The sequence below is a fragment of the Saccopteryx leptura genome, chromosome 7, assembly GCF_036850995.1.
Source record: "Saccopteryx leptura isolate mSacLep1 chromosome 7, mSacLep1_pri_phased_curated, whole genome shotgun sequence".
NCBI lineage: Eukaryota > Metazoa > Chordata > Mammalia > Chiroptera > Emballonuridae > Saccopteryx > Saccopteryx leptura.
The window spans coordinates 59,882,244-59,897,758 of record NC_089509.1 but is presented as its reverse complement, the minus strand read 5'-3'; the positions used below and the strand labels follow the sequence as shown (position 1 = coordinate 59,897,758).

At 33.2% G+C, this 15,515-nt stretch overlaps 1 protein-coding gene across 1 annotated transcript in view; it reads left to right on the top strand.

Moving 5' to 3' along the window:
• Positions 1-14,708, top strand: part of SP3 (Sp3 transcription factor) — a 59,648-nt gene extending 44,940 nt beyond the window's left edge. Inside the window, exons 5-7 of the mRNA XM_066345035.1 lie at positions 3,674-3,866; positions 9,348-9,544; positions 12,969-14,708. Of these exons, the coding sequence (XP_066201132.1) occupies positions 3,674-3,866; positions 9,348-9,544; positions 12,969-13,285 (707 nt within the window). The 3' untranslated portion in view covers positions 13,286-14,708. The remainder of the gene's footprint in view (positions 1-3,673; positions 3,867-9,347; positions 9,545-12,968) is intronic.
• The last annotated feature ends 807 nt before the right edge of the window (positions 14,709-15,515 follow it).

Here is a 15,515-nt window from a genome sequence, read left to right as displayed (position 1 = left end):
ACATGTTGACATCTATATGCCTATGTATTCAGATTCAGTAAGAAAGAAAGCCAAGTTGTAAGTATCCACGTCCATGACATGTTCTTGAAAACATGTATTTTGTAGGTTCCAGTAAGAGAATTAGCAGTAGGAGCAGGAATGTCCTGTAGTAGCTTCATCCCCTCTGTAAGGTTGCTTTCTGTCATCAGTTTTTTTGTTGTTCTCAGTATTTCTGTCTCTAAAATGTTTGTTTCTATTTATTTGTTTGTTTATTAATGGGGGGGGGAGAAAGAACAAAGCATCAACTCGTTGCTTCACTTTGGCTATGCATTTGATTGTCTGTTCCGTTGATCTATGTGTCTGTCCTTTCACTAATACCATATTGTCTTGATCTCCATGGCTTTATAGTAAATCTTGAAATCAGGTACTGTGTGAATCCTTTTCAAAGTTGTTTTAACTATTGTAGCTACTTTGCAGTTCCATGTGTTTTGGAATCAACCTGTTAGTGGTATTTTTTTTAAAAAGCCTCCTTGGAATTTAATTGGGACTGCAATGAACCTGTAGATCAGTTTGAAGGGAGCTGACTAGTTACCAATTGGTATAGTTAATTTTCTATGTCAACTTGGCTAGGCTTTGGTGCCCCGCTCTTTGGTTAAATATCAGTCTGGATGTTGATGTGAAGGCATTTTAAGATATGATTAACGTTTAAAACAATTGGCTTTGAGTAAAACACTCTAATGTGGGTGGGCTTCATCCAGTCAGTTGAAGAGAAAAGACAGAGGTTCCATGAGGAGGAAGAAATTCTGCCTAAGATTGCCTTCTGATTGCAACATCAACTCTTGCTGGAATTGTGAGCTTTCCCTGTGGGTTTTAGACTTTCTAGTCCCCACAGCCTCTAATAATATACATATTATTGGTTCTTTTTCTCTGGAGAATCCTAACACACCAATATTGAGTTTAGAAATCCATGTTCACGGCTGGGTAGAGAGGCCAGCACAAAGGGAAGAGGTAGCATCTTTTTACAGAGGCCCCTAGCCCCTAGTAAGCCACGTGTAAGGCAAGCTGGACTTTCCTGGCAACCTGATTCTACCACTAGCGTATGCACAGTGCTACCTCTGAGGGGTCTGGTAGCCTCTTCCCTCCCCACCCCTGCAAGGACACATGTGGGAGCTGCATGTTATGGCATGTGAGCAGGGTTACATACATCTACATCCTTATTACATCATTATTTTATGGAAGAAGGGAAACTTTTTCCCTTCATTTTCAGACATTCCATTTTCTCTGCATCTCATGTCTAGCACAATTTGTGGTACATAGTAGCTAATTATTTATTGGATGAATGAATGGGCCTTTATCTTTTCTTGAAAGAGGTGGCCGTGCTCCATCAGCTTAAATCTTAAGTGTTGTAGATCATTTCTCACTTCTTAGGGACTTGACTCCAGTGTTTTTCAATCTCTCCCTCAGTAATAGATCTTTCTTATAAGCATTTAAATATATTCAAATCTTTTCTATCTCTGAAAGCAAAAAAAACAGTCCCTTTCTCTTAATTCTCTTCCTCGATCTCCTTTATCTTCTGCTGCCACGTTTGTCTTTTTCTCAAGCTAGACTTCTTTTTTTATTATTTTTAAAGATTTTACTTACTGATTTTAGAGAGAGGGAGAGAGGGTGGGGAGGAGCGGGAAGCTTTGTAGTTACTTCTCATATGTGTCTTGACTGGGTAAGCTCAGGGTTTCAAACTGGCGACTTCAGCGTTCCAGGTTGGTATTGTATCCACTGCACCACCACAGGTCAGGTTCTAGCTAGATTTCTTGAAAAATTTAACTGTACTTGTTACTAAACACTTGATTGCTTCTTGTCCACTTTAAGTCTGTTGACCACTTCTCTCATTCTTGAAACGTGTTTTTTCCCTTTTCTTGAATGTAGCACACTTTCCTGGCTGCTTCTGTCCTTTGCAGATTCCTCCTCTTCTGTTTTTAAATGTTTGTGTTCCTTATAGGCCACTTTCTCTTCTCATTCTACTCACAGTCCTTGAGTATTTTAATCTACTTGGATGAGCTCCATCAATGTATAGATAACTTCTATATAACTTCTATATCTCTAGCACAGTGGTAGTCAACCTGGTCCCTACCACCCACTAGGGGGCGTTCCAGGTTTCATGGTGGGTGGTAGCGGAGCATCCAAAGTATAAATAAAAAGATAGATTTAACAATAGTAAGTTGTTTTATAGAGATTTATTCTGCCAAACTTAGCGAAAATCCGACATAAAGTACTTGGTAAGTAATTATTATTATATGCTTTAACTTGCTGTAACTCTGCTTTATAAATTTTATAAAGTAAAGTTACTTCCCTACTTTATAAATCACCATTACTGTGGAACCGGTGGGCGGTTAGAAAATTTTACTACTAACAGAGACACAAAAGTGGGCGGTAGGTTTAAAAAGGTTGACTATCGCTGCTCTAGCACATACCTCTTTCTGAGTTCCAGGCATTAGGTCCAACTTCTTTTCTTGTATGTCACAAACAGTTGAGACTCTATGACTTTCAACCTTGAGCTCATTAACTGTCCTTCATTCACCTAGTCCTTCTCAGTCATCTACACTACTGTCTGCCTACTTTGTTGCCCAGGCCAGAGTTCCTTCTATTCCTATATTTCCCCTGGATTCTTGGTTGCAGTTATTCTGATAAAATAAACTAACTTAAAACTGTTTGAGTCATTTTTCTTGATTGGTGGTTATATTTCTTGTTTCCATTAGTATAAAATTAGGAGTTTTGGATATATTTGATACTTTACGTCTATTTTTGCCCAATTATTAGTGAGTGACATAGATCTAAAATAATTTTTATTAAGATTTTTAGTTTGTATAAATCAAAATAAAAATTTGTAGGAATTTGTTTTACAATAAATGATTTTAGTCAGTGTTTATTGTAAATTAGGAATTGTTTTTTTAAAAATAGAATCCATTTTCTAAAATTAAAAAAAAACCTCTTAGTTTCTAGTAGAAAATGATACGTTGTCTCATTATTGATTTAAATAAAGATGTTTAGCTCTGCTGAGAAAATGACATAACTTCCTGCCATATTCATTCTTCTTCACCATTGCTCATTTTGTTTCCCAGTCTGGTTTATAATAAAGCTCATGGAAAAAAGAAACTGTCTCATACTTCTATATCTCCTTCTGCAGTGATGTTGTGGCCATTCTAATTATTTTAGTTAAAGCTTAAGATTAAAGCTGAAGTATGTAACAGTTTCAAGTGAGTGCCACCTTCTTTTTTCATTTATTAGTACCTAAAGACTAGGCATAACTGATGCAGATTGTGAAAGAGGTTTAAGATATTAGAATTTGTTCCAATCTGAATTGACCATTTGATTTCTAGTCTAATCAAACAGTTATAATTGAAGTTTCAGATTGTTTATGACGGAGCTTGCTCAAAGAAATTACGTGTTTTTCTTAATGACTCTTTTTTGAAAAGCAAGTTCATGCTGGCTTTATTCCCCTTTGGGCTTAATCTTTGATATTTAAAATAAAATAGATGTTTTGAAAGAATAAGCCACAACAAGGAGCAATGATAATACTTCATATACAAATGCTCTTTGACTTTATATAGAATTCACTTTACTTTAGTGTGGCTCAGATCTCATGACATCTTTTTTGGCCAATGGGCTGCTTCTCATCTGTATTTGTTTTCTTCTTTAGATATTAGGATCAAGGAAGAAGAACCTGATCCTGAAGAGTGGCAGCTCAGTGGTGATTCTACATTGAATACCAATGATCTAACACACTTAAGAGTACAGGTGGTAGATGAAGAAGGGGACCAACAACATCAAGAAGGAAAAAGACTTCGGAGGGTAGCTTGCACCTGTCCTAACTGTAAAGAAGGTGGTGGGAGGTATGCACACATGAAACATATATTTTTTTTAAGAATGCTATTATCGTCACCCTAATTTTTGAAATACTGCATGCCATATCACTGTTATGGAATATTATTCATTACATGATCATTTTTGTGTGTATGTATGTATGAGTGTGGCAGAAAAAGTTAAGGGAACAAAATATATAAAATCAAAACCTTAGATCTAAACACCCTTTTTAAAACAAAACAAACAAAAAAAATAAGCTCACCAAAAATCCAGTGTAATATATGCCATTTAACGGGCCCATATCAGAAATTAGGCAGTTTGCAAATCGGCAATGGGATTTGTCTAAATAGATAAAAAGTTGATTCCTAGTTTAAGAGTAGCAGTTGTATAAACATATGTTTAGAAATAGATAATCATAAGCATTTCCATTTTCAACAGAAATGATGAAATTATTTTAAAAAGAGAACTGTAATATTTCAATGTTTTTAAAAATAAATATTAAGACAATAACATGACAGGAGTATACTCAAAACAGATCAGTAATTACATTAAATGTGGACTGATTAAGCCTAGTAATTAAGGGATAGAGACTCAGATCATATTAAAAAACAAAATCCAGCTTTATTTTGATTATAAGGAAAACCTCAAAAAATTGTATAGGAATGTTAAAGCTAAAAGAATGGGAAAAGATTTGTGAGGTAAATGTTATTAACAAAAAGGGAACTTAAGATAGCAATGTTAATATCAGGTAAGGTAAGATTAAAGTGAAAATCATCAAATGGATAGATGGGGGTATATTTCTTAATAATATGACGTTTTCACCAGGAAGATTTAGTAGTCATGGTATCTTTTCCCCACATCTTTGAAATATATAGAGCAAAACTGGAACTGTAAATACATACTATCCAAATCCCCAATCATTGATAAAAAAGGGCCTTAACATTCTTCTCTCAGAAATGACACTATTTAAATACACACAAAAAAATGCTATTGATAACAGTTAATAAGTTTGATACTTTATCTGCTTTTGAGTTGGTCTTATTAGTTGATTTGTACATTGGTCAGCCAGTTAGCAATAATAGAAATGATAGCAACTACTAATATTGAGAGCTTACTGTGTTCTAGATAGTCTTATAGGGGAGGCATAGAGAGGTGAGTGATTTGTAGGAGCATATGGAACTGCGGGTATCTAGGCCTAGTTTCTTACTCTATAACTTTACCATTATACTGTATTGATTCCTAAAAGGATTTGTTTCTGCACCTGATACTTAAGGTATTTATGTTTACTGCTAATTATTTAGTTGTTTGAAATTTTATTAAAATGGTTTGGTCAATTTAAGTAAGTAAATGGAATTTTAGGTAGGCAATAACTTCTGAAATAGATGGTCATTTTTAGAGGAACTTTCAAGAAAACTTTATGAAAGTCAAATCTAATTCAGGATCAAGGTCTGGCCTGTTTTATTTATTCTTTAAAATGAAAATCTTTAAAATATATGTTTATTAAACTAATGCATGCTCATAAAGATTTATAAATATAGAAGATTTATAAATATAAAAAGGATAAAATTCTACCCCCTTTAAGATAACCATTGTGACATTTAAATATATATCCTTCCAGACTTCACATGTATTTTAAAGTCCAGTCATTTTATTCTCAGTGCTTTACATGTCTGTTTTTATTTTGAAAAATTTTGTGACCACATTTCCAACTCTGTATAGTTTGCATCGATTTTTTTATGGCTGTATAGTAGTCTAATGTATGGATGCATAAGAATTTAACATCTTTTTTTGGAGTTTATTGTCATTTTAATCCACACAACATACATCTTTTTGTACATTTGTCTGATTATTTTATTCAGTGTAGGTTGGCAGAAGTGAAATTCTTGGATCAAAAGGAATTATTTTAGAAAGGTTGTATCAGTTTATACTTCCACCAGTGGTGTATGAGAGTATCTGCTTTTCCATACCCTTGCCAGTAATATATTTTATCATCTTTTAAAAAAGTCTTTTAAAGAGTCTGAGAGAGTAAAGTATTGTTTTATTTAGTATATTTTTGTTACTTTGAGATAGAACATTTTTTGGTATATTTTACCATTTAAAAATTTATTTTGTGAATTGCCTTGTTATGTCTTATGAATCTGTTAATTTATGTGTTTAGCTCTGTCATATGCATATATTTTTTCTAGTTTTGCATTGCCTTTGAACTTTATGTCAGTGGTTTATAAAACGTTATACAAGTAAAGAATGAGTTCCATCACTTAAAAGTTTTTAAGCACAAAATTAAAAAAAATTTTTGGAAAATTTATTAATTTTAGAGAGACAGAAGAAGGGAGAGAGACAGAAACATTGATGTGTTTCTGGGTGTGCCCTGACTGGAGATCAAACCCACAACCTTTACGAGGATGATGCTCCAACCAGTGGAGCTGTTCCACCAGGACTAAACACAACATTTTTAGTTGGTCCATGTTTATGAGATAGATGCCTTACCATGCTTTTTAAAATCTTTCCAGTTCTAAAGATTATAAAAGAACATATTTTTTCTAGAAGTTTTGTGAGTTTACTTTAAAATAAATTATTCTAAGCAATTAAAATTGATGTTCTTAAGAAAAACACTATATTGTTTCTTAGAGCCTATTTAACAAAATTTAGTGTATGTATGGCAGGCACAGTTTTATCATTGACAATTGCTGCATCTAATTAATAAAAGCATAACATATAGTAAATCCAAAGTGTTCTGCAAAAGTGAGATAGGTGCTACTTTATTATAAAGCCTTTTTTTTTCTCAGTAAGGGCATTCATTAATTTAGAGAACTAAATTTCATTTGTTTACCCTTTTGGGCAAGGTATAAAATATAATTAAATATGAAAAATAGTTTTTGTCCATTAGCCAATATTTATTAAGCAGAACCAGCCTCCAGAAAGTTTTTACTCTTGTGGAAGAGACAAATAATTTTAATAAAGTGAAATACATTTTAAAGTCATTGTTTAAGTAAGTTTTGTGTGGATTAAAACATCAGTTCATATTTTAAAAATGAAATAATTTTGTAGAATCTTTGTCAGGATTTCAGTTTGTGTCCTGTTTCTCCCATTTCAAGCAAAAGAAAGAACTGATTTATTTAGCTTTTTTAAATTCTACCTTTAGTTTAGTTATTCAGTGTCACTCTATCTGGGCATTATTAAATTAGTTGGACACATGTAGGCACTCAGAGAGTAGAAACTTAGAATTATTTGATTTTTTTTCGGTTATGTAACAGGTATTAGTGGAATGATTATGAAAATCAAGAAAACATATGGCTAGATCTTTTGTTACCTGAAGTTTGTTGAGAAATTTACTTCTATTTTTTTTTTCTCTTTTACCTCACATGCCATAAATCCATATCTAACATATTTGGATCTTATCTGGAATAAAATTTTCTTTTTAAATAGAAACTTGGACCTGGGTTTGGAGCTTTTCCCTTAAATTATATATTTGTGTGCGCCTGTCTCTATTTTTATTTTCTTTCTTAGATGTCTGTTCTATTTCCAAACAATGATGATTTATTTTCTTTTAATGAAGAATACCATTAATATCTTTAATAATGAGGAATATCTTTATCTTTCCCTGGCTTCTTGGTTCTTTGAGAACCCAGATTTGTTGCTGTAATATATTTCAGTGTAATATGTTAGTGTTCTCAAGCTAAATTTTTCTAAGTTAGTAAAACAGCATTTTTGAGTCTATAAAAGCATGTTGATTCACCTGAGTGGTAGGCTCAGAAGAGAAGCAAGAAGTCAAGAGTACAGCAGTAAACTGAATTGGGTTCTCTGTGAAATTGCTATGGTGAACACTATATAGAATTGGTTTGTACACCACTAGTCACAAGCATTGCTTTTTTTCTTAGGGCTATTTAAGAATATAATAAATTTAAGAAGCTAAAATAAATGGAAACCGTACTGGCTTTGGTTAAGATTTTAGAATTACAGGTGAGCCAGAAAACCTGTTTTCACTCAACTCAGCTCTTTGAAGAGAGTTGTAGAAATTGGGGGTGGACTGGAGCAGAAACTAGAATTGTGTTAGATTATGACATCCTTGCCCTTGAGACAACAGCATGACTCCTCCTTGTCTTTACTTATGCTATTCCTCTGCCTGGAATGCCTTCCCTCCTTTCTATCTAAATCCTACCCACCTCCTCCACGAAGCCTTCTCTAACTACTGGAGCCCACATTGATGTCTCCCTGTTCAGAACACCTATGGCATCTAACAGCCAGCACTGCACCGTTTAGCACTGTTTGTCCTATGGCAATTTCACATGCTACTGAGTGTGAGTACATTAAAATATAAATGTGGGGAAATACGCATTTTTTTCCAATAAAATTTGAAAAATGATAGGTGTATTATATACATGAGGATTTTTCAGGCTTATGGAAGTTTTTAATAGGCTGTAGCTTAGACTGAGATTGGGGGAGGAGGGGAAGTTGGGGGGTTCTTAAATGTACCTGTTTAAATCTCAGAGAAACATTGCAAAATTTTTATACGATTTTGATAATTGTGAGTCTAAAATGTCATATTTTTTATAAACTCATTTTTATTCAGTAACTTGCCTAATATATATTTTTTAAGCTTGAGTAATGACATTTTCAGTAGTGTTTAATATTACTTGACTATGTGTTCTGGAATGAAAAATTTTTTCTTCTTGCTTAGGCTAAGATACCTCTGTTCATCTATCTAAGTATATATTTCCCAAACCCTGTTCTTGGTATTAATACTGAAATGTAGCAAATGTCAAATTTTGCGATGTGGAGAAACTGTATTTTATATATATATATATATATGTATAATTTTGAGTATTTTTGCATGGTTAACATAAAGGGAATTTAAACTGGAAAGATAATTTTTGTTTGTATTTATTTTATGTGTAGTGGTAAGGGAGCCTAAGACAAGCATTGTCTAGATTTTAAAAAACATTTCTCCAGTGTTTATTTAGGTTGTGGCTATACAAATATATGAATAAATATGCTTAAATCATGTTAAAGTCTGCGTAAGGTGCTTATCTTTTAATTGTACCTGTGATTAGTGATGCATTCATGCTTGGTTTACTTCCTTTTTAAATTAGCTGACAGCATGACTTTGAGTAGATCATGTAGTTTCCTATACAATTAAATTGGATGGGGCCTATGTATAGAATTTGTGAATGGTTCTGACAGAGTAACAAATAGCTTTATTATACATTGTTTTATATGTGAAATGTTCTTTTAAATTCTATAAATTCTTAAGTTCTATAAATTTTTAACTTCTGTAAAAGTAAATGGAAAGCAACCACATTAATTTTGGAGTAAAATTAATATATAAAACTTACATGTTTGAGGTATATAAGTTTTTATTTAAATTGATTTTAATTGGTCTTGGTTTCTGATTGACCTCATGGTGATAATGTCTTGTATTTGAAATTCAACATGGGGATATATGATATAAGTGGTAATGTTCATTTGAATATTTTCATGTAAGTATGTATTATTCTGTGTGTGTTTTTTAGAGGTACCAATCTTGGGAAAAAGAAGCAACACATTTGTCATATACCAGGATGTGGTAAAGTCTATGGGAAGACCTCACATCTGAGAGCTCATCTGCGTTGGCATTCTGGGGAGCGCCCTTTTGTTTGTAACTGGATGTTCTGTGGTAAAAGATTTACTCGAAGTGATGAATTACAGAGGCACAGAAGAACACATACAGGTTACTAATATTTACTTTTAACAGACCAAAATGAGTTAAAAGGGCTACATACTATCTTAAATGTTTTTATGTGTGTGATTTTTTAGCATATCTTACTGAGCTGAATTTTAAAAACGTGGCCAGTCACAACAAATTTTATTTTCAGTAACGCCAATTTAAAAACATTAATTCTAAACAAATCAGTATATGACTTATCTTTTAAAATAACATTTTATATTATGCAGACTTTGGTTACCTTTTTTTAAAATCAGTTTTTTTTTGTTTTGACATTTTTGAATGTCTAAAGCTACATATGTGCTATTATTGATGTTAATTTAAATCAGTTGTCTTCTTTTACTCTTGACCTTTCTTATTCTTTCATTTTCCACCTTAACACTAATGAAGAATAATTCCTTTTCCTCTGAATTTCACCTTTTCTCTTGTTTTAGTATCTGTGAGGTAAGCAAAAGACATTTCATTGAGGAATAACCAAGGCATTGTTGATGTCAAGATTCTTTTGTTTAATTGTTTTTATATAGTGTGTAGTTGTTATATGAAATGGACCTAGGAATGACCCAAACTGAGTCCTAATTTACTATAACTTAGAGATAGTTTTCTCCTACTGTATAAATAAATGATCAAGGTGTTCATCAGTCTGTGCTTAATACTGAAGAATTGAGAAATATGTAATATATTTATAGTCCCTAGAGAGCTTAAAAGGAAGAAGCATGGTAAAATGGAAGATATTATTGGATTTTGAAGTCTCCCTAGATTTGGATTCAAATCCAAGTGCTCTGTTAGATTAAGTAAATAAGCTGTTTCTTACTGCTTTCATACTTCTTGTATTGCTCTCTCTTAGTTCCTGAGATTAGCATTAAGAGGAGAGAGCAGAGAGCAGAGAAAGGCCACGTGGAGGAGGCCAGGAGAAGCAGCCAAGATGGCAGAGTGTTGAGTGAGAAGCCAGTTTGTGCAGAGTTTGTGCAGGGAGAAGGAAGGAGATGGGGAACAGAGATGAATAAGTCTGGTGAGCTAGAAACCTTTGATTCTAGGAAACTCGGATAAGTCAGTAGCTTTGTGAGCACTGAATGTGAGTGGGTTTTGGAGCCCAGTGTGTGTTTTTTACTTGCCCGCCAGGTGCAAGCTAGGATTAAAGATAATGGCCCACCAGTTTTTGGCTCCGTTGTTTCTTTACCGACCTTCCGAATCCAGTGCGAACCTGCATGGGCCAAGCGGCTGTGATGGTGGCTGTGGCTTCTGGCTTTACATTTGGTGTAGTCGGCAGGAAATTTTACATAAAATAACCTATGAAGTATTTAGTAGTATACATAGTAGGTGCTCTGCTTGTTTTAGCGTCTGTCTCATCAGGTAGGTAGACAGATGAGCTGTTTATAACTGCAACAAACTATATGAGTAGATGATTAAATGTGCTCAGAGGTAAAGATCATCATTGCTTGGGATAGTAAGGCAGTATTTGGTAGTAGATTGGGATAATAGACCTTAAGATGGCCCTAAAATTTTCCTCAGTGGAATTTGATTAGCAGGACATAAATAAAAAGCAATGTAAAAACGGTGGAAAGGGTCTATGATCAAATGTGTGGGAAACACGGAGTTAAAGAGAAGGTACTACACGTACCTTCAAGGCAGCACCTCTTAGGATTTTTAACTGAATGTTAGCACCATGCATCTCTGTGTGGGGATGTAGCATTTCCCAACTATCTTTGATCAGTGTGCCATTTGTGTGGAACATTTCAGGACTAATGTTCCAAGAGAAACTGGCAAATACCTTCTCAGAAGAATAGTATGTGAATAAAAGAGGTGAGAAGAGAGCATTTTACATGAGTGAAGATGAGATTTTCTGTAACATATTTCTGTTAAGAAGTATTCAGCCATAATTCTAGTATCTGCAAATTAGTCTTGCATTTCCATACCACTTATTACAGTGGTGAAGTTTTGTACTGTAACAAAATTTGGTATTTAAGGAAGATTTGTCTGGCATTGATTTGTTGGATTAGAGAGGGAAAGACAAGGGTGTCACTAAAGTATAATTCAGACATGAGGTCTGATGAGCACCTTCTTAGAAATGCTGGAACAGAAGATGGGTGAGGCATATTGAAGAAAATAAATTAAGAAAATAGATTTGTTGATGGATTTCTCTCTGGATTCCTTTTAGGGTTGGCCTTTTGCCTTTTAATTCTTTTATATAGTAGGTCTTTAACATAATAGAATTCAATCTTTTGTGTTAAATATTTTATTCGTGTTGGGAGATAAATTTGGTAAAAGGATCTTATTTACTTTAACATTATAATCTGTTAGGCTTGTTCTTAATTATTCCAACTGAAATATCAGCTAGGCCTCTCTTGGGATTCAATCTTAGTGTATTTCAAGTTTGCATCTGTGCTTTAATCTAGAAGTACTCTGTGTAGTTACTTGAATTCAGTCAGATTTAAGAGTTGGAGGTTTAATATGGATACCACATGTTGATAATACCTTAAATACAGCTTAAAACTATACTTTAAAGAAAAACAGCAAGTATTGGTATGTTCTTGGAAACTGAGACTTTAAGTGAAACGATATATAACAAAAAGTTCTACCAAAGGTTAATTAATATAAATAAGAGTTAAGCTCCTATGGCATGTTTCTGGTCACAAAACAATACTAAACTAATAAAGGCCCAAAACACTTCTAATATTAAATATTGAAATACATGTGATACACACACATATACACATATATATACATACATATTTAATGAAAGATGAATAAAAACAGGATTTTTCAAGCTGCGTATCTTTGACTCAAGGTTATGGGTGGCTGATGCCTCTAGCAGCTCTGGTACAAGGCAAGAACCAGCCCTGAACAAGGGACCCTCTTCCATCGCAGGGTGTGCTCACACCCACACCCCTACTTACTCAGACTGGAACAATGTAGACACCATTTCACCTCATGTGCACATTTCTGGGATGTTGGGGGGAAACCAGAGTACCTGGAGAAAACGCACACAGACATGAGGAGAACATGCAAACTCCACTTAGATGGTGGCCTGCTGGGAATCAGTTTTTTTCTTCTCAATGTAAGAAATGATGCTGAACAAAACCATTTTATTTGAGGACCTTCTGTATGTTATAGATGATCAGGTTTTAGCTGATACCCTGTAACACATTTCAAAACAAACTATTAGCATAGTTGGGGTATTAAAATAACTGAATGACAGTCTGTAATAAGTTTGAAGCTTGCTTTTCATCAAAAAGTAAAGATGACATTTTTTTTGAGTAGAAATATTCTAAGAGAAGTTTTGCACAGGCAGCTCATGAAACTAATACAATTTTAATTGAACTCTGTTCCCTGTCCTTACCTGTCAATGTTGGCTTATATTCTTTCTCAGAGAATTATCAGTCTATTTGTGTTGAATTTTGAAAACTAAGTAACTTAATTTTATTTCTGACAGGTGAGAAGAAATTTGTTTGTCCAGAATGTTCAAAACGCTTTATGAGAAGTGATCACCTTGCCAAACATATTAAAACACATCAGAATAAAAAAGGTATTCACTCTAGCAGTACAGTGCTGGCATCTGTGGAAGCTGCACGAGACGATACTTTGATTACTGCAGGAGGAACAACACTTATCCTTGCAAATATTCAACAAGGTTCTGTTTCAGGGATAGGAACTGTTAATACTTCCACCACCAGCAATCAAGATATCCTTACCAACACTGAAATACCTTTACAGCTTGTCACAGTTTCTGGAAATGAGACAATGGAGTAAATATTACACAAATACTTATTCATTGTGGTTATTTTTATACAGTAGTGAGAAGAATATTGTTCCTAAGTTCTTAGATATCTTTTTATTGATGTGCAAAAATTTTTGGATTGACAGTAACTTGGTTATACATGACACTGAAATGCCTTACTTTGTATGATATTCCATAGTATATTAAAAATGGTAAAATTGCATGGGTTTTGTAGGTACTTTTGGAATCTAGAAGAAATGAAATTTTACCAAGTTATATAAAGAGAAAATTGAATTTAACAACGCGAATGGTAGTCTAACCAAATGCATCAATCCTGTGTGGTTTAGTGTAAAAATGAGAACATGTTGGTATTTATCTATTGTAAGATAAAAAAAGTTGGTGGGTGAAAGAAATCATGTTATGATAAAAAATTTTTTGTAATTTTCTTGATGACTGGAATTTTTATTATGCATAACTGACAAATCAAGTTTCCAAGCAAATGTTACATAGTGTAGGCTTTACTTAGCTTATCAATTTGTCATTTTGAAGCTAATTATTTTAATTAGGTTAACTATGTACAATATTTTAAGCATTACTCTTGTAAGATTTTGAAAACTACATTTTAACATGGAACTCTAGGGAATAGTCACCTTTTAAATCCTGTTGAAAAGCCATGTTTAAGATTTAATTTGCCAAAATAATGTCTTGTTAATATCCTTTCAATAACGAAGTTGGGCAATATAACCAATGTTTAAAAAAGTTTAAAATGTATAGGTTGAGGCATTTGGGTGGTAAGAAAATGTTATAGTGAAATATCCCTTTTCTTGCATATTGGAGGACCAAAAAAATAAGGTGTATTGCGTCTTAGCAGTAACTTTTTTATCCAATCTTGTTTCCAAAAACCATATGTCTGCCAGGGCCTTAAAAGCCATCATGTAAATTACCAGTAAAGTATAACATATGCAAACATAACAAAAATCACTTCCATAGTGACGATACTCCAACCATATGGATATTAGTCATAGAAAACTAGTGGTTTTATGATATTTTTTTAAGTCATTTTTTTGTTTTTGTTTGTTTAGATAGGCAGTCTGCACTTAAATATCAACCATTTTCCTTTCTTGCTTCTCTTAAAATTTATATGTATTCAGTACATTTAATTGAGAAACATGTTTTTTATTATGCTGTATTTTCTTTTTATTTTTTAATTATTGTTTATATTTTCAATTATTAAAAAATGTACAAAATAAAGTTTCATTGCTGATCTTGTAAGAGCTATACAATTTTCCTCAATGTATACCTATAACTGCGGCAGTTCACCTATTTCAAAAACTTGGAATTCTGTTCATTTGTTATTCTTAAGACCACCTCAGATTTAAAGGCTACCTTATTGTACGTTTAAAGTGTATTATAACAGTGTGGTAGTTAATAAAACACTATTTTTTTTTCTTTTGAGTTTGTTGTATTCCTATGTATTTAAAATATTGCAGTGATATGGGGTAAGAAATTCTGTGGTTTTCCTTCGTTTAGCCTTTTAACTGTTGTTAATTTCAGACCAGAATTATCTTAAACAGGTATATTTATTTAAAAAGAAAGGACAGAGGCACCAGAAATTGTTAATTTTTACCTAAGAATAAGTAAACCTTTTGAAAAAAAACTTTTAACTCTTTGCCCACCTTGAATAATATCAATTTTATCTGTGCCATTTTGCAAACGTTGTTTTGTTTTTCCTGTTAAAGCAATGCAGAATATTTTGATTTATCAAAAACTTGAATTTATATGAAGATTCTTGAAAATGATAACATAAGACAAGCTTTGGTTAATGATAGCAAGAGTTAGTTGAAAAGTTTATCTTTTGCCCTGGCTGAATACCTCGGTTGGTGAGAGCATCATCCTGAAGTACAGAGTTTGCTGGTTCGATCCTGGTCAGGGCCCATACAGGAAGAGATTTATGTCCTTGTCTCTCTCTTCCCTCCTTTCCTCTCTCACTAAAATCAATAAATAAAAGAAAAGGTTATCTTTTGAGTGTGTGTATGTCTAATTATGATAAAGGGAGTGTAGGAGGAAAGGAAAAATTAACAATATTAACATGATTGTTAGGTATTGTTAAATTAGAAATTCAATTCTCCACTTGTATACAGTGGGGTGTGTGTGTGAAGATTTCCATTGTCTGTTTTCCAGGCTTAGTCTGACACTGTCAGTAATATCTTTGAATGCATAGGACAACTCTAATATACATATAAGTACAAATGAAGTTTTTCT